Consider the following 25,186-nt stretch of genomic DNA (forward strand, 5'->3'; position numbering starts at 1 on the left):
TCAGACACTTAGTAGTTGTGTAATCTTGGGCAAGTCATTTCACCTCTCTAAGCCTCAGTTTCCTCATCTGTAAAAAAGGGATAATAAAAGTACTAACCCACAGGGTTGTTGTATGGTTCAAATGAGATAACATGTACAATGCTTTACAAATCTTAAAATTTTATAGCAATCTGTGATCTCCACTATCTCTTTTTGGTTATGAATTCTCCCTCTGTCAAAGGTCTGAAAGGTACTTCCCTCCCATTCTCCTCTGTTTTAATAATATATATTTTCATTTCATTTATCCACTTGAAATTTTGCCTCCTCCCACAGAATGCCTTTTCAGAGAATCCTAGTTGATAGTGCACTCTTTTTTAAAATTATCTTCTCTTTGTAGATTGCATACCCTAATGGAATGCCCCTTTGAGGGCAGGACCTAGTTTTCATTTTTGTGTTTGTATCTTTAATTCCTAAAATCATGCCTTGTTTGTTTATTGAATTAAGTGAACTAACAAATAACTGAGAGACACCAGCAAACTTGTTAAATGTCACCACCCTAGCATATTATGCACTAAACCTTGAGGCTGAAACCAAATATGAAGTAAGGATTTTAAAGAGATATATTTACATTTATAAATATATGTGTATGTATATTATAATGTATAATATTCTCTGTGTATATGTATTTATGTGTGTGTGTATGTATATGTATGCATGTAGTTGTTATTCAGTCATTTCAGTTGTATTTGACTCTTTGTGACCACATTTGAGATTTTCTTGGCAAAGAAACTGGAGTGGTTTGCCATTTTCTTCTCTACCTCATTTTACAGATGAGGAAACTGAGGCAAACAGGGTTAAGTGACTTGCCCAGTGTCACACAGCTAGTGTTTGAGGAAGAGGATTCCTCCTGATTCCAGACCTAGCACCCTATGCAGTATGATGCCACCTAGCTGCCTACATACATACGTGTGTATATGTATACCTGTGTGTATATATACACATATATGTGTATGTGTGTGCATATATGTGTATATTTTTTTCAATAAGTCCATCTCACATTCTCCTTCCTTTTAGATTGTTAAAAATGTCTCCTTCATAATACTGTGAAATGGTTTGTGGTATAAAAACAAAAAGCATGAATAAATAAATATTTTTAAATCTTTCAAAGATGCAAATCAAAGCAACTCTGAGGTTTCACCTTTACAGCCATCTGTTAGATGACAGAAAATAGGAATAGTCCATGTTGGCAGGATTGTGGCAAGACCAGACACTCTAATACATTGTTAGTGGAATTGTGAGTTGGCTTAAAGATTTTAGAAAGCAATTAGGAATTATGCCAAGAAAGTAACTAAAATATCTATATACTTTCACTTGCAGATACCATTGTTAGGTGAAAATAGAAAGAAAAGCCCATATACACAAAAATATTTCTATCAGCATTTTTTTATAGTAGCAAAGAACTAGAAACAAAGTCCACTTTCTTTGTCCACCAAAAAAGGAATGGCTAAACAAAGTGATAATGAATATAATGGAAAACTATTGTACTATAAGGTATGACGAATATGAAGAAAGTGGCAAAACGAAGAACAAAGAATAATGAAAATGTAAGTTAATAAATTAAAATAAAATAATTAAAATAAAATTAATTTGAAATTAATTCTTATATAGGCTATGTGAAGGGTATTAAAATACATGCCTGAGTCTATTTGTCAATTTTGTTCCTTTGACCATCTCTCCTCCCCCTTAAACTAGACAAACTTTACTTGAATTTTAAGGAAGAACCATTAAAGAAAACCAAAAAAGAGAACCCAAAACATTCTGCATTCTTTCCACCCTATTTAAATGGCAGTCAGAATGCATGCACCCATAAAACCTTTAAAGATATAAAACACAGTCTGGGCCCTTTCCACTGCTTCTCCATTAAAAACAAATGTTTGGGATCGGCTGCACGAGGACAAGGGAAAGGCCCCCAGCAACAGCCAGCCTTGTATGAAAAGAAACATTAGTTGTTCTGTTGGAAAAAAAGTTAATAATAATGAAAACTAGTCCATTTAGAAAGAGGTATTGTGAGGACTGAGTAGATGCCAGTAAAAGAACATATTCAGGGATTTCATCTCATCATTTTCCACCCAGGTAACCTCCGGGATCTCATGATCTCCAGAAATTCACCATTTTGTAAGAGAAATCAATTCTGAATTCATACCTCCTCAGATCACCCAGACTGAAGGACTGCCCCTATGCAGGGTACCACTCCACATCCCACCCACAGCTTCTTTTTATGTGTTGTCTTCTCCCATGAGTTTGTAAGTTCCTGGAGGGGGCCACTGTGTCTTGCCACTGGACTCTGATAACTCTGGAGAAGAGAGTGAGGCTTATGACTTTGCACAGCCCTGCCCCATTTAAATCCAATTCACTTGCAAGTCAAGACATCACTCCCTGATGTTATTGGTCCTCTTTGAGAATGAAGGACAGACAACCACAAACTCCTTAAGAGTAAGAATTATCTTTTGCCTTTCTTTGTATCTCCAGTGCTTAGCACAGTGTCTGGCACATAGTAGTTGTTTAATGAATGTTTATTGACTACTTATTAACTAGATAGCAGCAGCATCAAAAGCAAGAATCCACATGTTCTCCATCCTTCACAAAATTGAGGAACTTCTCCCTATATGTGCTACTTTTTGGTGACTAGAGTGGTTTCAGTTAGCATTTTAAAGACTGAAGAAACACTAATGTGCATCTGCACTAACCCCATCATTTTATAGTTGAAGAAATGAAGAAAAGTGACCTACACAAAGAAACACAGCTAGGAACAAGTACTGTAGTCTTCTTAGTTCCAAGCTGTTCTACTGAACTGGCAATGTGATCCAAAACCTATGGTCAATAAACATTTGTGAAAGAGGAGCTGGGAAGGAGGGGGAGAATCAGACAAAAGAGTAACTCCTTTCAGGCTTTCATGTAATATATATTTTTATGATGAAATATCTAACATCTTGTGCCCAGGATCATTTTGAGACACAGAGCTGGTATTTCCATTACCACAACTTATGTTGGGATTGAGGTGACGCTGATATTGGATGGAGGTACAATACTTTTTAAATGAACTTAAGAATTGATCTTGATATCAATTATTTGTTCAGTTAACCAATCAGTATTTGTTGAACACCTGCTTGTACTAAAAGCTATGAGAGTTACAACAGAACTAACACTCCTGTAGACGGGAAAGGAGCAGCACCCCTGAAGTTACAGAGGATTACAAAAGACTTGATGGTATGATGCTGAGTATAAGTACAACTAGGCTAGCCAGGTGATGCAGTGGACAGAATACTGGGCCTGGAGTCAGGAAGACTCATCTTCCCGAGTTCAAATCTGACCTCAGACACTTACTACCTGTGTGACCCTAGGCAAGTCACTCAACCCTATTTGCCTCAGTTTTCTCATCTGTCAAATGATCTGGAGAAGGAAATGGCAAACTACTTCAGCATATTTGCCAAGGAAACCCCAAATGGGGACATGAAGAGTCAGACACAACTGAACAACAACAGTACAATTGGAGCTCCTAGAAGAGAACAATTAGTGCAGACTGAAGTAGTAAAGAAGACCAAATGAAGAAGTATGGCTTTGAACCATGCCTTTAAGGATGGGTAGGCAGAATGAGACATCTATTTTGGGGTATGTATATGTGGGAAACTTTTTTTTGCTTTTCTATGTGTATTTGTTATGACGATTTTGTTTTTATTTGGGGGGGGGTTGGAATGGAGAGCAAAGAGAAAATTAGTACTTGTTAATTAAAAAAATTAATTTATTATTTTTAAAAAGGATGAGTATTATTTGTCCAGGTAGAAAGGAACACTGTTTTTCACCTGATATAGATAGAGGAAAGTGAAAGCTTCTGAAAATGCTTTCTTCCCCTGAAGAAGACACTTAGGGAATAAACACATTTATACCATTAAGGAAGATGACTTCTAGGGCCTCTTCTAGTCGTAAACTCCATGATCCTACGAACTTGGTTCTAATATTCATATCTACATACATGAGATTAAGCACCTAAATGCAGCATGAAGCCCAGGAACCCATTTCTTTCCAAGGTTTCCAGGAATGCAGGAAAGGTCCTGCTTTTAGGCTAAAAGGTGGCTTTTAGCTGGGAAATTTAGCTGAGGAGAACAGAAGACCAGAAATATTAACCTGGCAGCCTTCTGTGTCAGAATCAGAAGAAAAATCAGCATTCTTATGAATTGAGGTTCTCTTTACACTTTTTGTTTTACTTGGAGCTATTCATGAGAATTCTTTATCTGATGGCCCCAGCTCTGCTGCATAAAATTTTTCCTGATAGACCCGGGATATATTACATATAAAATTCAGATCTGCTTATGAAAATACTATTTTATGTCCATTAACTGATGGTTTTAATGAAAGCAAGAACTCTTACTCAAACTAGTGACTATCCTCAGGAATAAAAATGTAAGCAGACAAAACATGAATTTACTAAGCAGCTCTTCTTTATTTTTGATACTAGTCTTTGCACTAAGACATACATGTGTTATGCATTCAATAAGCATTTCCCATTCCCTTCTCTGAGTATATCCAAGAAAATAATTTGGAAGGAGCTCAGTGAGAACACCACATACACCTACTTTTACATGATGCACAAAGATTTCAGTTTTACATTGTGAGTCAACAGTGCTAGTCAACAAGCCTGGGCAACTAAAATGTAGTTGTTATTCTATCATTCAGTTAGATCCAACTCTCTGTGACCCTGTGGATGATACTCTCCATGGGATTTTCTTGGCAAAGATATTGGAGTGGTTTACCATTTCTTTCTCCAGTGGATTAAGGCAAACAGGGGTTAACTGACTTGTCCAAGGTCACATAGCTAGTAAGTGTCTAAGGCCGCATTTGAACTTGGGTCTTCCTCACTCCATCCCTGTGCTCTATCCACTACTCCACCTGGCTGAGTGGAGCATTATCTACATGTATGTAGAATAAGTCATCGGTTACTCATCAAGGTCAAAGCCAGAATTAGAACTCACTTGCTCTTGCTGTCCACTTTGAGTCTCCTGACCCCTGATGCTTCTCCAATGAACCAGATGCCCACAAATCACAGTCACAAATTGTTAACAGTGGTATGCACCTTAGATAATATCTAGTCCTCCAATCCAGCCCTTCCAAGCTTCTGTGGCTTGAGTCACTTTTCCCACCAGGCACCATGATTACTCTGAAGCAGATCTCTCCCATGAAGCCTTGAAGTTATGTTTATAGACCCCATGGCCTCTGTAAAAGAGATCCCTGAACAAACATTTCTAGGGCCATCTGTTCTTATCCTCTCTGTTAATTTCTGGGACATAGACCTGACTCTATGTAGATTTAAAGGGCCAGATCTACTTTTCTATCACGGATTCAGATATACACTTTTGAACAGAGAAACTTAGGAAAAAAGAATAGACAAAAACTGTCCTTTCTTGTACACTACCCTTTGAGGACACCACAGCCCCCCTAACATGGTATAAAAAAGGTAAAATTAGATGTTTTGCACATAATTTAAAAAAAACTGAATCCTGACCATGTAGGAAGAAAAGACCTGTGTAAAAAGGTCCAAAGAATAATATATTTAGTTTTTAAAATACAGTTTTATTACATACTTACCCTGGAAATTCTTAAATAAATATTCCTTGTCAATTAACATTTATTAGCATGAAATCAAGAATAAATTAAGGTTAAGAGTATTTATGATCAGAAGTAGCCTCTGCATTGTTTGTACTCTGCTTAATTATGTTGTTGTTTCAGTGGTGTCCGACTCTTCGTGACCCTTTTTGGAGTCTTCTCAGCAAAGATACTGGAGTGGTTTGCCATTTCCTTCTCCAAGCTCATCTTACAGATGAGGAAACTGATGCAAACAGGTTTAACTGTGCCACTTAGATGCCCTAGATAGTGCTGTTAAATCATCTAGCAAATAGGTTATGCGAAGGGAAATTTTTTCAGAGCCCTAGACAAATGATCACAAATTTTCAGTTTAGTCAGGTCTGGATTTTATTGTAGGTTTTACTTAAGTTTGTAAATAGATGTACTTACAAAAGAATTCTCAGCAATGGGCAAAACTAATTGCCCCTCTTCATTTATTTTTATTGCCTCTATGTTCCCTTCTTCTCTGTCATAATAGTTCTCATTTTCATAGCATTTCCTCATTGTGAGTTTGTGAGGTATTATCATCCACATTTTACAGATGAAGAAGCTGAAGCTCAAAAAAAGTCTTGGAATCTTTTGATACCAAATAAGTCTCCTTTTCACTAAACCACACTCTCCTGCCCCAGGGCACAGAGAAGAATGTGCCCAGACAAAGTCCTTCAAAATAGATACGAAGGGAAGAGACAGTCTCACGCAAGAGGGAAAGGATGGAAAAGAAGCGGGGAAAGAAAAGATTAGTTTTAGACACATTGGCCTTGACACGCTGATAGGGCATCCATGTGAATATGTCCAGGAACTTTTAAAATGTAGAAAGAGCATGGACAATAAGAACCAAAAAGAGACTTCTTGATTCGACCACTGATCTCCTTCAGTAGAACAGTCTATGGAAAATGGAAAGACAAGGATCATGAATGGAGGGGGTTGAGAAGAGGATCAGTGAGGAGACAATGGAGTTAGGGACACATAATCAAGAAGTATGGTCATAAGAGAGTTGGAAGTAAAATGTGCTATAGAGAGAAAGGTGCTGTGGATAATTTTTTTTAGTCATTTACTCATTCAACAAACCTTTATAGAATGTTTATTATATTCTAGGTGTTGAAGGAGGCACAAAAATTAATGACAATTAATGATTATTCTGCTCCTTAAGGAACTAAAAAAGAGAAGGCAGATAAAAGCAATATAATGGGAAGCAGAATTGACAAGTTGTGATAACTGGCTGGATGAGGAAAGATGAGGAAAGATCCAAGATGACTCAAAGGTTACGAGACTGGGTGACTGGAAGAATAATGGTGCCATCATCAGAAATGGAGAAGAGCTGGTTTTATGGAGGGAATGGCAAGTTCAGTTTTAGACATGTTGACCTTGAGAGGCTGATAGGGCACCCAAGTGGATATGTCCAGGCAATTACTAGAAACCCAAGTCTTGGGTTCAGGGGAGAGATCAAGGCCGGGGACAGGAGTGATGGTTGAAGTTATGGCAATATATGAGGCTGTCAACAGGGAAGTATGTTGAGAAGGGAGGAAGAAGGGTAGAAAATAGTCCTAATGAAGAGCCCTTCCCCAGAAAGGGGAATGAAACAGAGATGATGCTAAAAAAGGTGTGACTCCTTGGAACAAAGACCATATAAGGACCCCACTCACCTTCTCCCAACAAGCTTCATATTAACTTGGAAGGCAATGGACTCAGAAAGCCAGTGGCAGGGTCTTCCTGCCTCCTTCCTACACATAGTTGCTGAATGTCTCTCATAAAATGCTGGCTCCTCTGTTGTTATTTTTGGAAAATAATCACTTTTTTCCAACTTTTTCCCTCCTGGTTAATTTCTGTGTTTCAAACTCTGTGACTTTGGACACATTACTTCAAATTTTTCAAGGTATGAGATTGCCATTTTGTGATTTCCTTTCCATTTCCCAGTTTCTCTAGGAATCATTTAGTTAAGGCCCTGACCTTTGCCAACCTGTATATTGCTCCTAATTCCTCCTCTATCCCCACCCTGACCTTACCCACCCTTGTTTTGACACTCATTTCATCTCTGGACGTGGTGGACTTCTCCATTCCTTAACTGTGATCATTAAAGATAATATGAATGCTGCTGGCATTAAGACCAGTCCCTGGAAGAGAAATCCAGATTCTCTTCCCCTCACTCTCTGCCAGATCTGTTTACCTGTCTACTTGGGGTTCTTATGCTCAGGATGGACACATTTGCTAAAAACAAAACAAAAAAAAAAACCTACTATATAGCACCACAAATTTCCCCTTGTTTATGCTGTCCCTTCTAGAAAAACTCCAAATCATGAAATTCTAAAATTTCTGAGATAGAGAGACAGAGACAGAGATACAGAGAGAGATGTAGAGACAGAGAACAGACTAGAGAAAGAACTTCTATAATCATGTCCTTTTAAGGGGCTGGGGGTACAAACTCCAGCATTCCAGCGACAAAGAGCACATCCTTACTGACGTATCACGTAGGCAAATTCCTCCTTGCTTATTTGTCTAAACCCCTTTCACCCCTTGTTCACAAGAGATTCCTAGCATTGATCGAGGATACACAGTCTATGAAAATAAGACTTTAAAACATTATGCTGCAAATGGAACTAGAGACAGGCCAACATACGTTCCTCTAGAGGGAACCACATGGGCTAAGAAACCAGTACCAGATGGGCCTAGAAAAAGAGATAGAACCTTGAAAGTCCTGAGACAAGAGAGATGGAGCTTTAATCAGAGGGCAAGGGTTCTAGAGATCACCTCAAGATGAAATAGGAATTGGAGCTCCCGTGAGAGAAGGAAGGGGAGGCATAGAAATTCTATGCCTCAACCAGACTAAAAGAGATGTCCCAGTACTACAAAGACCCAAAGGGGAAGAAGGTTTCCTACTACCAGGAGCTACGTGCACAGAGAAACAACTTGTACATACTCTTTTTTTGCTAATACTGTGAGTAATATGGATTGTATAAGTCCCAAGGAAAGGTGGGACCTACCAGAGGGGAGAGGAAAGTTTTAATGATGATCCAGAGGCCTGTTCTACATTTTTTGTTGGGTTAAATAAAAACCTGTCCCATACTTAATATCTCCTTAGTCTAAATATTTTCTGGAGAACTCAGAATACTATGGAAAGGAAACAAAATGAGCCAGATGCTGAATATTTAGAATTTCCCTGGATGGAGATGTGGGCCAGAAAGATTTTGTGGGAGACATAAGCCAAATACCAACATTGTCAGGGATCTTTGGGTAGAGGCATACACCATAGTGACCATGTATCAGCAGCCATATTCAAATTATATCTGGGTCTATCATTGAACAAGGCTCCCCCAAAATAAGATTATATAAATAATTTAAGCACATCTATGCATATGTCCTCAAGAGTCAAGTCATAAATTCATCCATCTCTAAGGATCTTTGGGCCCCTAAGCACTTCTGGACCATTCTATGTGTCCTACAGTTATACATTTGTACATACATACATAAATATACACATACATAAATATATACATACACACACATGCATATAGAGTCTTGTATAACTCAGGAGTAAGCTTCTTGTGAGCATGAACTATCATGGCTTGTTTTTTTCTTTTTTTCCTCTTTATATCCTTAGCATTTAGCATAGTGCTTGGTACATAGTAAGCAAATATTTTTTATTCATTCGTTTGTTTATTCATTTATTCATGAAGCCTTCTTTGAATTAGTTTACCTATCTCTGCTTCTTGACACCAAGTACACAGCATTCAAATACACAATTCATAATAATCAAGTTATAATGGCAAAGAGTGTATATATGGGGCATGGAGGATGAAGTAGGATTTGGTTGGGAAAATAGAAAAAAAAATAAAGACAACTGAGAAAAACAGCAAGACATGACAATTTAATAAATATGCTAATTATCCTAAGCATCTTGATTACAGGCTACAATAATAGCTTAAACAATACCTAGCCTATAAATTATAAACTCTAGCATGGCTGATACAATGAACATTTCATTATACACTCATGTCTAATTGAAGTAGATCTACGTGTATAAAATCCAGCAGGGAACTCACGACCACATTCTGGCAGAAAAGACCATTTGGGGGCACAGAGATTGAGAAAGGGAGGGATGTGGAAGTAGCCAAAGTGATGAGGGAGTAAAGAAAGGAAGCTGGAAAGGGAAGTGAGGAAAGACTAGGCAAAGAATGGGAAGAAGAGGGGGGAAAGGAAAAAGAGAATAGGACACTGTTGGTCATAGGGGAGAGCTAGTAAAGGTAGGAAACACATTGCTGAGTCTACACACACACATACACATATCTACTCAAAGGATCATCTGAGACACCAGGGTCATTGCTGTAGCCAGAGATTTGCTCACCTTCTTTTAGAGGAGAAGCCGGCAGACAAGTAAAAAGAATATAAAAGAGAAAAAAGTGAATGACCAAAAGAAAATCAGGCATTGATATAAACAGAGGAGCATAAAGGGAAAGATATGAGCAAAACAGAATGACCACCAAATATAAGTAGCAGAAGGCCCTCTATGGGGGCAATATGATATGACCAAAGAAATCTTGGTTAAGGGGGAGGAAAGAGGGAAGCTAGCTTGAGAATAAAGATTCCAACATTAGAGTGACTAGTAGTCAATTAAGGGACAATAGACAGGGGCAGCTAGGTGGCACAGTGGATGGAGCGCCAGCCTTGGAATCAGGAGGACCTGAGTTCAAATCCGGCCTCAGACCAAACACTCAACACTTACTAGCTGTGTGACCCTGGGCAAGTCACTTAACCCCAATTGCCTCACCAAAAAGCAAGAGAGAGACAGAGACAGAGACAGAGAATAGACAGAAGAATGCACTGAGCAACCACAAACACTAAGGTTGCAATTAAAAGGTTAATTTTTGACAGACATATTCTCACTTCACTCTTCCTCTCCTCCCAAAATTGACACTTCAAGGATATATTTAGTTAATATCATCTGTATCGTATGTATTTGTTCAATAGTGATTATTCATGTCTCTGTCTTCTCTATATTTTGGCAGAGTATAGCATTGTCTGTTTTGAATAGTTAATACCTAAGGGCAGGAATCACATCTTTCTAAATTTTCTTTGCAAAGTACCTACCACTGCACCATGCACAAGGAAAGCATGCTTCTTGATGATGGCAATGGTGCAAATAACGACAATCCCAAGTGGTGATTGTGATGACAGTGATGGTGAGGAGGATAATGGTGGGGATAATGGTGATGAAGATGTGAGAGATCATAGTGATGGTGGTGGCAAGGGTGAGATTCAAAGTGGCAATAGAGATGTTAATCATAGTGATTGTGATTATGGTGGTGTTCATGGTCATGATGCTGAAAATTATGGTGATGGGAGGAGGAATAGGACCTGGGATTTCATTAGTAAAGGGAGCTCTGCCCAAATAGGATGTCCCTTTCCCATGGTAAAAATCTTTGAAAGCTACTGACAGACCCTCATACTCAATAATACTTAGTTAGCATACGGGTTCCCCTCTGGACAAGTCTACTCTTATGTGTGAGGCCTACTTTCAGTATTTGGTGGCCCATGTGATTGAAAAGGGTATGGATAATGGGGATCTCTGTTAGGAAAACTTAAGCCAAAGAAAACAGCAGTCTGCATTATCCTCATTCTAGTGTACAGTTTCCCAGAGAAGCAGCTAGCAATGGGGAAAACCCAAATAGCAAGGGGAAGGGACAGTTCAATGTTTTTGGCTTCATCCCAAGCAGAGTCCAGGCAGTGCCTCGTCTTGCCCCCAGGAGAGAGCCCAGCATAGTGACAAAGGATTTGAGATGTTCCTTGCCACCATCTTCTGGTATACCAGCCAACAGGCATCTGCGAGGAAGACTTAGCCAATACTCCTCCATCAGGGCCACACGCTCAATGTCCCCAGAGCCATGAGTATGAGTTTCATTCCACAAAGCCCACATCCCACCTGCCTCATTTGACAAACCCCAACCCTCCCTCTCTCCAGCCCCCAACTTCTCTCAGCCTAGAAGCCTGCCACACTTACTTTTTTGGTGGGGACTTTGATCTTCAGGAATTCGGCCTCTCGGGTCAGCACCTGCCATGGGGCGTGTATCCGGACAAAGCTGGACCCCTGGCTCTTGTTCTGTAATGCACAGGAGGGGAAACAGCAATGTGAGCATGAACAGGTGCTTAAGCTTAAAATCCCAGCCTTTCATTTCAGAAGCCTAGAACTAAAACTTGGATTTAGTTCAGTAAGAGAAAAAAATGCAATGGTCTGGGAGCCAGGAGACCTAACTTATACTCCTGGCTCTGTGAATAACTAGCTGGGAGACTATAGGTAAGTCAGTTCACATTTGTGAACCTCACTTTCCTCAACAGTAAAACGAAGGCATTGAACCAGGTTATTTCTGAGGTTCCTAACAAGCACTAACATTCCAGTTGCAAGGTTTAGAGCCAGAAAGGATCCTAGACCTTATTCAGCACAAGCTTCTCATTTTGCAAATTAGGAAAGAGAAACTGAGAGACATTCAAAGAGTAGTTTAGGGTCACACAGGCAAGTAAGTGCATGTAAAAAAAGCCAGGATTTTATGGTGAAAGTAAGAAGGGATATCTAAGGTCATCCTGTGTAACCTGTTCCTGAAGAGGAACCCCCTTTACAGTATAGCCAGCCTCCATTTGAAAGTTTCCAGAGAATGATAACTCATCCACCATATCCCAAAGCAACCCATTTCATCCCATGAGAAACTAAAGGCGAAAATGAGCCAAATAAAGAGATTTATTTAGAAGTCCCCCTGCCTTTCTCCAAAATTGACTCAAGTCCATGGAAACACAGGGCTTCACTTCTGGGTCATAGTGTTACATAACAAAGAACATTTTCATTTTTCCTCTGTCAAAATGGATTTAATCCAGTTGAAATTAAAATGCATATAAGCCTGTATCTATGATTTCATCAAGGGGGCCACCCTTGCACCAAAGTCCATTATAACTCCTCTACACCTTAGTGGATGTAAGTAACCATGGCCAACAAAAGCATCACCAGGTGCTACATCTTCCAGTGAAAACTTGCTTAGGCATCATCTGACAACCCACATAAGATCCATACCCTAGTTCCTATTCCAAGTTGTGCTTGCCAGAGCTTAGATACTGTTAGCGCAGCCTCTGAGAACTTCTATGTCATGAGGAGGATTACAAAGTAAAACTTTTTGAAGTAATGAAATAAGTCTGAAGTAAATCTGTATGAAGAGGTCTTCAACAATGACCAAGCATTATCAATTCAAAAACTTCTCCATAAGTCACTGCAGCATACAACTACAAGAATTCAAAAGAAAAAAAAAAACATGCTTACAGAACTCAAAGGGAATAAAACTTTAGTAACACAGCAAGCCCTGTCATACGCGGTAGTATCTCTTTCCTTTCACTTTTACTCCACCTTTACCTAATATAAATCCTTTAACAAGCAATTGTGTGTTTTTTAATGAGGCTATTTTGGTACTAGGCCAGTAGGTATATAGTCTAGTTCAATTCAACAAGCATTTATTAAGTGACTACTATGTGCACGGTAAGGTGCTAAGAGTTAGAGATAAAAAGACAAAAAATGAAAAACAGCCCCTTCCCTCAAGTAGCTTATATGCTTTTTTTATCGGGGGGGGGAAATGGGTGAGAGGGGGAAAGAGGGAGAACAGGGTGGAAAGAGAAATTCAACATATAAATAACATGTGAATTACATTTGGGAGTTAAGACAGTCTGGGAAGAATTTTTGTTTCCTTCACTTTGGGGATATGGTAAGTGACTCTTTCAGAGATGTAGCCCTGTAATCAATGCCAGAAGACTCCAGCAGAGGAAAGTTCTGGTGGTTCCCCTGTTGTCAAGTCATAGAAAGAGGAATATATTTGAAACTGATCAACATGTGTGACACAGGTCCTCTAAATTAAATCTGAAGAACCTACCTAGGTCCAGTTGCATAGTTTCTAACAAAGATGGAAGATAACAACTTATTAGTAATACTTCAGAATACTTCAGGTCTCACTAACTCCTGCTGTAGAGTACCAGTTGAATGGGGTTTGGGTGGCCCATTTCCTCCAACAATGTGCCTCAGGTAGACTGCAACAACCTTTCAGTCTAAGCTTTATGTTGAGGTTGACAAAGCACAGTAGTGAAAACTCACATCAAGTTCCAGCACATAAATTCTAGTTCATCTGAAGCAAATGAAGATCTATCTTCCAAAACCACAGTGTCTAACAATCTTTGTGTTGTAAATAACAGGCACAAAGCTGTAATTCTTGTGAAAATGAACTAAAAAAAAACAAGCTTCATGTAGTAGAAACCCATGGTTTTGTAAACAATAACAAAAAATTACAATTACAAAATTACAAAAAAAATTTAATGGATTTAAGAGTAGTTCAAGCCAGTTTCAAAGGAAGACTACAATAATTAAGAAATTGTTCTCTTGAAATGATACCATAAAGCCATTGAGTAGTCTGGGCCAAGCCTTCCTTGTCACCTTCTAGAGAAAATATAATTGCCTTTGGCAGGTTATACATAATAATTTAGCATGAATTACATTCCTTACAATCTTTTGAATAACAGAATCACTTCCAGGCCACCAAATGGAACTTCTAACCAATAATTTCATGTGAACGGTTACCAGATTTGCACGTGTAATTAGCCAAAATAACATGAGATAAACATCTGGAATAATGCAGCCTGCCTCCCTTTAGAAGACATCTTTCACTAGTAGATAATTCATGTGGATGGTCTCTCCACACCCTGGTCAAGGTAGAGATCTATGATCTCACTAAGTTAGTGATGTGATGTGGTTAGCCTAAAGGGAGCAAGAAGATCTAATTTAAGAATTTCCAGCAGAAGTAGAACAAAAACTGAGACCTGAAGGAGCAGGTGACTTAAGGTGCTCAATATCCAACATTGCTCTTCTAGGTCATAAGTGTTATATGGGAGAATGTCACACTGCCTACATGTTGACATAATTAACTTTAGATTTATACTTAGAAAAGAATCCCACAAGAGGTATGGCTGTGGAATTTTTGGATATCCAAGGAAATGAGGACGAGTTCTTTGTCATTTTGCCCATAGCTCTATTTTGTTGGTAACACTGTGCTTGAGAGATATTGCCTTAAGTGTTGCTTCAATGTCATCCAGCATTTTGCAACTAAGAATAGCTCCCTAGGTGAAGCATAAAAAGTAATGATCTGGGGCAGTTTCATTTCAGGAGTCACCCTCTCCCTGCCCCACCCCCCACAATCAACAAAATGCACTTCAATCCCTTTGGAACTTCTGGCCACAGCAAGAAGTACAAGAGGAATTTTAGTATACCATCCCACATTATGTCTTCCCCATTTTCCAAGGAACTAAAGCATAAATGGCTGCCTCCATACATATCAAGAAGGATAATGAGGTTCAGGTGGTTGGGGGCACCCCAACACCCAAAAAATTGGGAAGAGAAGCCAGATTTACAGAAAGAAATGTCTTCCATGTCAACTGTGTGCAGCATGGAAAAGTAAGGATGTAATTGTCCATGCGAGCATTCACCATAAAAAGGTGGTTATTGCCAAGCTGAAACTGGGCAAAGATCACCAAAAAAATATATTTTTTTTTTAATATAAAGCCAGACCTCAACAATTTGAAAAGAAGAAACCACTGAGAAGACGTAAGAATAAGATGTTCTGGGGCACAACTGCTACCATGCTTTTAAAGAATTTTAAAGTTGAGTTGTTATTGATTTTTTTTTCAGTATTTCTTCAAGAAGCAGCTGTGGTATAGTAGAATGAGCACTGGATATATTATGAAAACCTGAACTGGAATCCTTGCTCTTCCACTGATCAGCTGTTTTATTTTGGGCAAGTCACCTGTCATAAGATATAGATAATAACACTTACAATATTTACTCCCTAAGGCAGTGTGATGAGAATCAAAAGGCTTAATGGATAGAAAGGTGAGCTAGATGGTGTAGTAGATGAAGTGCTCAGCTTGGAGTCAGGAAGACTCATCTTCTTTGCCAAGTGTCTTTGGCAAGAAAACCTCCAATGAGATCATGAATAGTTAGGCACAACTGAAAACGACTGAACAACAACAGTAAGAATACAAGTGCTTTATAAAATACAACATGAGATACATGTCAATTATTACTAGTGTAGACTCGGAAGTTTAAAAACTCCTCAAGATTCCAGAAAATATGTTCACGTATATAAGTTCAACATCATAAAACTTTTCCAGTATGTGCAAAGAAGCTCTGTGACATTTGCCTTTCTCAAAAGAAAAAAAGTGATGGAAGATGTGATATCCATTTGTCAACAAATACTTATTAGGTGCCCACTGTATGCAAGGCACTCTATGCTAGATCTAAAGCCATTACTTTTTAATTTGGGTGGGGTAAAAGTGAACAGAATGTGGTGATGTGATAGAAAGTGATGCTTGAAGATCTAATTCCATATTTCCATTTTTTGTATTTCACTTAGATTCCTGAAATATGAATAAATACACAAGATAAGGGGTACTTATTAAACACTTACTACAGGCCAAGCGCTGTGCTTTATTGTTGTTCAGTCATTTTAATCTTATCTGACTCTACATGACCCCATTTAGGGGTTTTCTTGGCAAAGATATTGGGCATTTCCTTCTCCAATCATTTTACAAATGAGAAAAGTGAAGCAAACAGAGTTAAATGACTTGCCCAGGGTCACACAGCTAGTAAGTATCTGAGGTTAGATTTGAACTCAGGTCTTCCTGACTCCAGGCCCAACACTCTATCCACTACACCACCTAGCTGGCCCAATTTGTACAATTGCTAGAACCAAAGGGAATGATACCACTTCTCCACTTTCAGATCCAATTCCTGAGAAAATACTCTAAGAAATATGTTGACAATTTCTTGTAGTTGGATTGTTCTAATGGTATGAATACCACTCCCAATCCAATCTAACATTTGGAATCTAAGAATATAAGGACTCTATAAAACAATGAATGCTGTAAGAGCAACAGAAATCATGAATAAGTGATGACTGAGGGGCTGGAGTAAAGCTATCATCAGCAGTTGATAACATGAAATAGGCTGTTTCTACCCCAAGGAAGAACATCAGAAATTCCCCAAACTGCAGGCCCTGGATACAGGGGCTGCTGAAGTGAACAGCTGATAGTGAATTTACAGCTCCTCAAAATTCAGTGTTACCTTAAGCTGCTTTAAAAGATTCCTAATGTCCAAAATCAAGGAGGTGAAAATCCCACCACTTGCTGCCATGAGTGAAATGTTCTGGGCACTTCATGTTAATAAGGACAATGATAAACTAAAGAGAGGCCAGAGATGTCAATCAGAATGGCGAAGGTCCAGTGATTGTACTGTATGAGGGGCAACTGAAAGAACTGGAGATGTTTAACCTGGGGAAAAGAAGACTTAGGGGGAACCTGACAGGTGTCTTCAAGTATTTCAAGAACTATCAAGCCGGAGAAGTTTAGTCCCATAGGGTGGAATTAGGAACAATGGAGAGAAGTTCCAAAAAGGCAAATCTAAACTTGATGTCAAGAAAAACTTCCTCAAAACCATCCCAAAGTAGAATGGGCTGTCTCAGTGCTCAGTTGGTTCTCCCACATTGTACAGATGAAATGAATGAATAAGCATTTGTTAAGCACATGACAAGTACTAGAGATACAAATGCAAAAAGTAAAGTAGTCCCTGTCATCAAAAAAGCTTTTTTTTTTTAAATTAATGGAATCCAGGGAAGGGGTTTTTGGTCTAAAGACCCACAGGAGTGGTGAGCATAATCATAGGACACCTAGCTGCCATATACTTTTCTAGTAGTACTGTTAGTACTGATCTGATTACTGTTCTCAGAGGAAGGGCAAGAGGAAGGAAGAGGACTTGGAGGGTGGCAACAGGGCAGATGGCAAAGTGGCCAGGTAAGCCTTGCATTCCTGGTGGATGACTGGATGGCAAGTGAAGCAGGTGTGGGGCCAGCTAGATATAGTATGTTAGGTGAATTTTCATTCCCTCATTGGCCAATTAGGACAGTTCAGGCTTAGAGCAGAGTCCCTAAGCTGTAAGTGGATTAGTGAGGAATAGAGGGCTGGGGAGATAAGTTCTGCCAGTCCGATCTGGAAGCTCGCTGTTCCAGGTAAGGGGAAAAAGAGGAAGCGGCAGCAAGGCAGATGGCAAGATGCTTATGTAAGCTCTGGTTTCCTGGTAGATGGCTGAATAAGAAGTGAAGCACAAATGTCTTCAAACAAAGGCTGACCGAGCATTTGGAAATACTGTGCATGATATTTGTGTTCATGTCAATTCTAAAATCATGTTTTTTTAATATTTGTCACAACAGAAATATGTTGGACGGTGAACATATAGCTAATTCAGAGATGTTCATGGTGTAATTACCCCCCACCCCACCAGAATCCTGACATGATTTTAACATCAAGCCTAATGGAAAGGGAAATGGAGAGTGGTAGAGTTAGACATCTTCTTGGGTGGCAAATAGCTACAATAAAATATAATCAACCGTGAATAACCTCAAATTCAATAACCATATAGCCTCCAGCTAGGATAGTATGGCATCATTGTTTGATTCCTTTCTTTATTGACTTTGAGAAAGGCCACACACAGAGAAAATTCAGTTCAATTCAACAGGCATTAAGGACCTAGCACCACAAAACACTTTGTTAGGTACTGTGGATACAAAAATGAAAAATGACCCAGTGCCTGCCCTAATGGAGTTTATATTCCAATAGGCAGATGAGACAAATACAGAAATGAGTATTACACAAGGAAGAATGTAAAGGGGGCAAAGGAGATATCCAAAGTGCTCTACAAATTCTTGAGTCGGGATAAGAACTCTCAAGGGCTTATTATTGATTGGATTTTATCTCCTTGAACACTGTTCTCACATTTTCTTTTTCTCAGTATCTCCAAGAATCTTTTCCATCCAAAATTCTGTGATTCCATAATTCTCTCTTTCCTTTCTTAAAATTTTCCTGGACACCAATGGGGCTTAGCAGGAAAAAAATTGCTAGGTTTGGAGTGGAAGGGCCTGGATTCAAATCCTGGCTCTTCAGTTATTTAACATCCATGAGCCTCATTTCTTCATTAGTAAAATGACAGGTATGGATTAAATCAAAAGTCCTTTCCAGCTCTAACTCCATGATGCTGTGAATTTCTCCTGTGACAAAGCAAATGTCACCCACACTCTAAGATTAAACTGAACAAAAGTTATAAAAATCACTGTCTTCTTCCTGCTGCTATTTCCCACTATCTTCAACTAAGCCACAACTAAATGAAATCAGGCTGCGAACATAATTTCATGCAAGATTTTACATGGATCAAATCAGCAAGTCTACCACCTCCTACACATGGAATCAACTTCAATTTACTTGAATGTGGCTATGATATACCTCCTGAGCTTCTCTTCTTCCAGTTTTCAACTCATCCTCACATGTCATGAACTCAAGGCCCTTTACCAATCTGGTTGCCCTCTTCTAATCTTAATTAACTCTCAATCTTAATTAATTGTAATTAAATTTAATTAACTCTCAATCTTAAAATATGGTATCCAGATAAGGTCAAGAGCAGAGTGCAGTGGGATTAACATCTCCCTGGTCCTAGAAGCTATGCCCTACCTAATACAGTTTAAGACTAAATTAGCTTTTTTGGGCTGCCATATCACCCCTCCCCCTGACTTATTGAGTTTATAGTCCATGAAAACCCTTAGATCCTTTCAGAACAAATGCTCTTGTTGATGTCTCATCCATCTTATGTTTACAGAATTGATTTTTTGTACCTAAGTGCAAGACTTTACATTTATCCTTATTAAACTTCTTATTTGATTCAGCCCAATGTAGCCTGTCAGTATTCTTTGGACTCTGACTCCATCATCCAGCTTAGCTATGCCTTCCAACTTCGTATCAACTGCATATCTGATGACTAGACCATCTAGGCCTTTACCCAAGTCACTGGTAAAAATGTTAAACAGGACAGGGACAAGCATAGATCCTTGTAGTCTCCTTTCATCAGGGGGTAGACACCCAAACTTGCAGTACTCTTTTCTGACTTCTCATTTTGAGATTAGAAACTGGAGAAGGGGAGGAAGTGGGATTCCCTCAGGTTTGCAACAGTTTGAACTAAGGACAGATGAAATGAAGGTACAATCCTCCATGACTATGAATCCATGCACTTTGTATTTTCTGTAGTAAAAGGAGAAGGATCCTTAAATTCAGAGCCTTGATTTTTCTTGGCACAGACTCACAAAATGGGGAAACAAAAATTCTATAATCCAGGGGTCTTCAGTATCCATATCACCACTACTTAATATGTGGAGACATTCAAACTATAGCATAATAAAATTGTAGAATCTTTCTGCCTTTGAAGCTTAAAGCTTCAAACTTCACTCAGACTTATGGGATACCAAAAAGATAGTGGAAAGAGGGTTTCACTGGGAGCTTCATGACCTGGATCTGTAATTCACCATGTGACCTTGAGAATATCAATTAATCTGCCTAAACCTCAATTCCCTCATCTATGAAATGAAGGGGTTACACTAGATAGTCCTTAATATTTGTAAACTAACATTTATTAAGTGTTTTAAGGTTTGCAAAGTGCTTTTCATGTTAGCTCATTTGAGCTTTACAATGGCCCGGTGTAATAATATTGTGTTTACTATTATCCCCATTTGATTAGCTGAGGAAAGGAAAAGCTCATCAAGGTCTTGTGACCTACTCCCCTGCTTACACCCCCCATTTTGCAGGTGAAATTTCAATCAAGGTCTTCTGACTCCCAATCTAGCACTCCATTTACTATCTCATACTGCCTCTCCATGGTCACTTCTAGTTCTAAATACTGCGATGCCTATAACTGACATGGCCAAAAACCTTCAAGACAACTCTGAAGAAATAAGCTAAGAATAAGGAAATCAGGCTGTGAACATAAAAGATTTTAACAAGAAATTTTTTAAAATACCCTGTGATTTGATCCTAGCTGACATAGATCCTGTCACTGTGGTACTTGGGGGACTATGGCTTGTGGACTAAATAAAAGTGGCATATACTAAAACTATCTGCAGAAGCTTGAGACAGGAAAAATAATCAGTCCAATATAGTTTAAGCAAAGATTTACTCAGAGGCAGGGGAATGGATTAGGTGGTCGCTGCTAATCCCTTCTGGCCTGAGAAGTATGATTTCAGGGTGGTTATTATTACCATCTTTCTCAGAAAAAGTCTTCCTCTTCCTCACTCAGGGGGCATTTCTTCCAGCAGATGAAGACAAAGCTTAATTTGGAACAATCTTTCCCTCTTCAGCCAAAACATTCCTTTCTACAATTTCATCCTGTTTCTCCAAGATCTGCGTGTTGAGTTCACCCTTAAACACACCTCTCCCCTCTCTGGCCTTGGGACTGTGGTCCCTCCCCTCAGGCTGCCTTCAGCCGTCTGGAAGAGGGGGTGGTCAACAAGAATACTAATTAAATCTGCAGATGATAACAAACTGGGCGGTGTTGCAAACAGCACCAGAGAGGATGGGGAAATAAATGAGAAGGAGCCTTAGGGACTTTCAAAAATATGGGACAGGAAATAACAAAATGAGATTCAATGTGGAAAAATGCAAGCAACTCTATCTGGGGGAAAATAATCAGAAACATAGACACTGGAGGGGAAGGGGAAACTGGAAAAGAACAGGGTAGAACTAAGGGCAATGATGGACAAGAAATAGGTGGGAGTTTAAAAGGCTCTAGCAATGGGGAGGACAGTAAGGAATAAGACAGAGAGAAGGACAGAAAGAATGACTAAAATATTTTCATGGATTCCTATGATTATCAATCATTAAGGTCTAACTCAAATCCCACCCCCTCCATGAAGCCTGTCTTGACCAGTCAAACCTCCCTCCCTCTCCTTTGAGTTCCTATACCATGTATTGTCTCTACCATTTATTTGACATCTAATATAAACAGTATTGCCTTGTATCATTGGTATCTTTTCCTGTGCATATGTCTAATCTCTCCAACTAGATTGGAAGCTTCTTCAGTTCATGAACTCTGAATTCTTTTTAAAAAATACTCTCACAGCACCTAGCATAGTGCAGAATATTCATTGGTTGACTGATTAAGACACTATACTGGTTGGGCTAGTTTTGGAATGGAGGTACGGGTATTAGCACAATGCCTGGCACATAGTAGGTGCTTAATGTTTATTGTTTGATTGCTATAAGATCCTGCTATTATGATGTCAAAAATGTGGGGAATGGAGGACAGAGGAGGATAAAAATGACAGGTTTTATGGGCAAAAAAGTGTTAAACATCACAAGGACAAGCACAGATGCCTAAGTCCAGCCATCCAAGAAATTTGGAATCTATCCAACTATACTATTTTCTACTCTATATCACTCCATCTTCTCCACAGGAATAGTACAAGATATTTTATCAAGAGCTTTCCTAAAATGTAAGTAGAAAATGAGGTTAATCTGAGACATGATTTGTTCTTGATAAAGTCATGCTGACTTTTTAAAATAACTATTTCCCTTTCTTAGATATTCAACTTTTTTAATCAGTAAACTGTCCAATAGATGGTTATATGGAATTGCAATGGGTGGGAGGGGAGGGGAAGGTAGACTGAAATTGGACATAGAGATCATCAAGTCATCTGCACAGAAATGATAATTAATCCACCAAGAGATCATGAGGTCACCAAGTAAGATAGACTAAGGGAAGAAGAAAAGAGAGCCTAGGACGGAATCTGAGAATAGCCACCCTTAAGGAGTATGATACGGAGCATGAGCCAGTAAAGGAGACTGAGACTTTTACCTGAGAGGCAGATGCAAAGAGAAACAGAAAAAAAAGTGGTATCATAAAAACCCAGAGAGGAGAGAGTTTCCAAGAGGAGAGGGTGGTTAACTGTGTCAAATGCAGCAGATAGATTTCAAAAAAGACTAGGACTGAGGAAATAACTATCAGATTTGCCGATTAAGAGTAACTTTGGAGCGTATAACTTCAATTGAGTTATGAGATCATAAGCCAGACCACAAATAGCTGACAAGTAGAAGAGGATCAGAATCAGAGGCAGCAGTGTATGTATAGCTTTTTAAGGAATTTAACTGAGAAAGAGAAAAAATACATAGAATAATAGCTTGATAGGATGGTAGAGTCTAGTAAAGTGGGGTGTGTGTGACTGTATTTAAAGATGGAAAAGACTTGGACATGTTTGTGGGCAGCTGAGAAAAAAAAACAGTTGATAAGAGGAGGTTAATAACAGGGGTGGAGGATTTCTTCTCAGAGTCATGGGGGCTGGCTGGGCCCTTGGGTCCTGTTGGGATGCCAGGACTCCCTGGAGCTCTTGGGAACTACCCACCAACCCATCTGTCCATATCTCTATTCCCCATCCTCAGGCCTTCAAGGCTGCTCTGACATCCCAATTTTAGCCAGTTCAGCTCAGTATAGGCTGCTCAGGCCCTTCATACCTCCATCTATCCAACAGTAGATCCCACAGCTCAGAAGGATCCACTGTTTTCTCACTCTTACAGTCTAAGCAGCAGTCATCTGTGGCCACTGCATTTGACTAGGTCTAACAGAACAGCCTGCCAAGGCATCAGAGGAAATCTTTGGAATGGATAAGATCCTCTTCTGAGGCAACTGTAGCTGAAAGCTTTGTGGCCCAAGACCATTGAGGAAATCAGTGGAATCTGCAGGCTTGAAAAGTGTTTCAACCTTCTTAACCTTCTCAAAGGATAGTTCCCTTCTCAAAAGAATATCCTTCCTCAAAAAAAGTTCTCTTCTTAACCCTTCCATCCTTATAGAAAGCATTCCTCAAGAGCACTAGAGAATTGGACCGTTTTCATGTCAACTCTTGACCCTGTCAATGTAGGAAGTAAAAGATTCTGTGGTCCATCTATAAGAAAATCTTTCCTAGAAGTCAACTTTGACTAAAGTAACCCAATGGAGGGCACTGTCAGTGGCCAGACCAGGCTGAGACTTATATGAAAATATCTATCTCCTACTCCACTAAGATTACGGCAAGGTTGGCCCCAATGATACTACTACTAGACCCAGAAGAAGCTACTGGAACCCAATATTTAGGAGAATCCCTACTTATGGTCCTCATGGCTACATTTCATATGAAACACTCCTTGCCCAGCTCTCTCCTCCTAAGAAAAAAATTTCCATAAAAGCAGACTATAGGAAAACCAGCCCCTCATGGTATTATTAGAGCTAGAAGAAACTAAAGCAACTCTTTCTGGTTGAGAATAGCTATTTTCTATGCTGAGGGTCAAACATTACATCACTATCTTTCTTTCCCAGGACCTCTTTTCCTAAAGAAAAAATTATAGATGAGAGGACAGTGTAGAGATAAAATGACCAACTGTTTTCTGGCCAATGTGGCTGCCTACACAGAGGCAGGCAGATCACCTCTCCTATATCTCTTCCAGTAAAAATGTAAAAAATTGTTCCAAGCCAAAAAGAAAAATTCAAGTAACTCAATGAGAAACCATAGTAAGTGATTCTGCCCACCCTAGAAATGCACAAAAACTCAGCCAGAAGCCCACAGGCAATAGGAAAAGTGCCAATAGCAAAATGCATGCAGGCATAGGCAAACAAGCCAGAACCTCCTAGAACCAACAGAAACCAATCAGAGACATATATATCATGTAGGGTTTAAAAGACATCCTAAAGAGGCAATGACCAGTGCAGGCATGGCAGCAATTAAATTGAGATGTGCCAGGATTCTAAAGTCCCTAGGATTCTATACTAAGATGCCATAAAGACTCTTGAAGACTTAATGATTTGCCTGATTTCTTGCTTTCTTTCTCACTTTCTTTCTTCCTTCCTTCCTTTCTTCCTTTCTTTCTTTCTTTCTTTCTTCCTTTCTTGCTTCTTCTTTCTTTCTCTTTCTTCCTTCCTTCCTTCCTTTCTTCCTTTCCCACCCTATCCTTACCTCCTTTCCCTGCCCCAAAAGGGGGAGGAAAAAAATGAAAGAGCCCTTGTAATAAATATACATAATCAAGTTAAAAAAAAAGATTCATTGGTTTGAACCTCAAAGATCCAGTAGAGCCTAGCCCTAACCTCAGGAAATATAGGTCAGCAAATGAACTCAAGTAACCTAGATCAAGACCAAGAGCTGAGCCTAATGATGACACAGATTCCCAGTTCAGGAAGCATGGCCTGAGAGAAGAGTAAACCAAAGAAAATAATAAGCATTGTAAACAAAGATTGTAGGATGGCAGAGCCAAGATGGTGGACTCAGATGAACTTTCCCAACATTCCCCTGCAAACAACTTTAAAACAACATGTCAAATCAAATTTTGGAGTGGCAGAATGAACAGAATGTCAGAAGAAGACTTTTTCCAGTCTAAGGAAACTTAAGAGATCCTCAGAAGAGTTCTGAAACACTAGGGTGGAAGCAGACCTGGAAAACAGCAGTAGTACCAGTGATGGGATTTGGAAGTGACTGTGACAGCAGCAGTAGCAGCTTTGGGAGCTCTCAGCCCAGAGATGGTAAGGGGGTTGATAAATGGTCAGAAAGAGACTACAAGGGACCCTTTGCTGGTACTGGGTACAGCTGGCACTGATTGCAATTCTATTACCCAAAAACAGTTCTGTTTCACAGTT

At 39.3% G+C, this 25,186-nt stretch overlaps 1 protein-coding gene across 1 annotated transcript in view; it reads right to left on the bottom strand.

Annotated features, from left to right (window-relative positions):
- Window positions 1–25,186, bottom strand: part of ANO2 (anoctamin 2) — a 491,778-nt gene that overhangs the window by 388,491 nt on the left and 78,101 nt on the right. The window contains exon 3 of the mRNA XM_027838585.1: window positions 11,648–11,746. Within this exon, the coding sequence (XP_027694386.1) occupies window positions 11,648–11,746 (99 nt within the window). The remainder of the gene's footprint in view (window positions 1–11,647; window positions 11,747–25,186) is intronic.

This window comes from Vombatus ursinus, unplaced genomic scaffold (genome assembly GCF_900497805.2).
Source record: "Vombatus ursinus unplaced genomic scaffold, bare-nosed wombat genome assembly UNPS02014830.1, whole genome shotgun sequence".
In the NCBI taxonomy this organism is placed as follows: Eukaryota; Metazoa; Chordata; class Mammalia; order Diprotodontia; family Vombatidae; genus Vombatus; species Vombatus ursinus.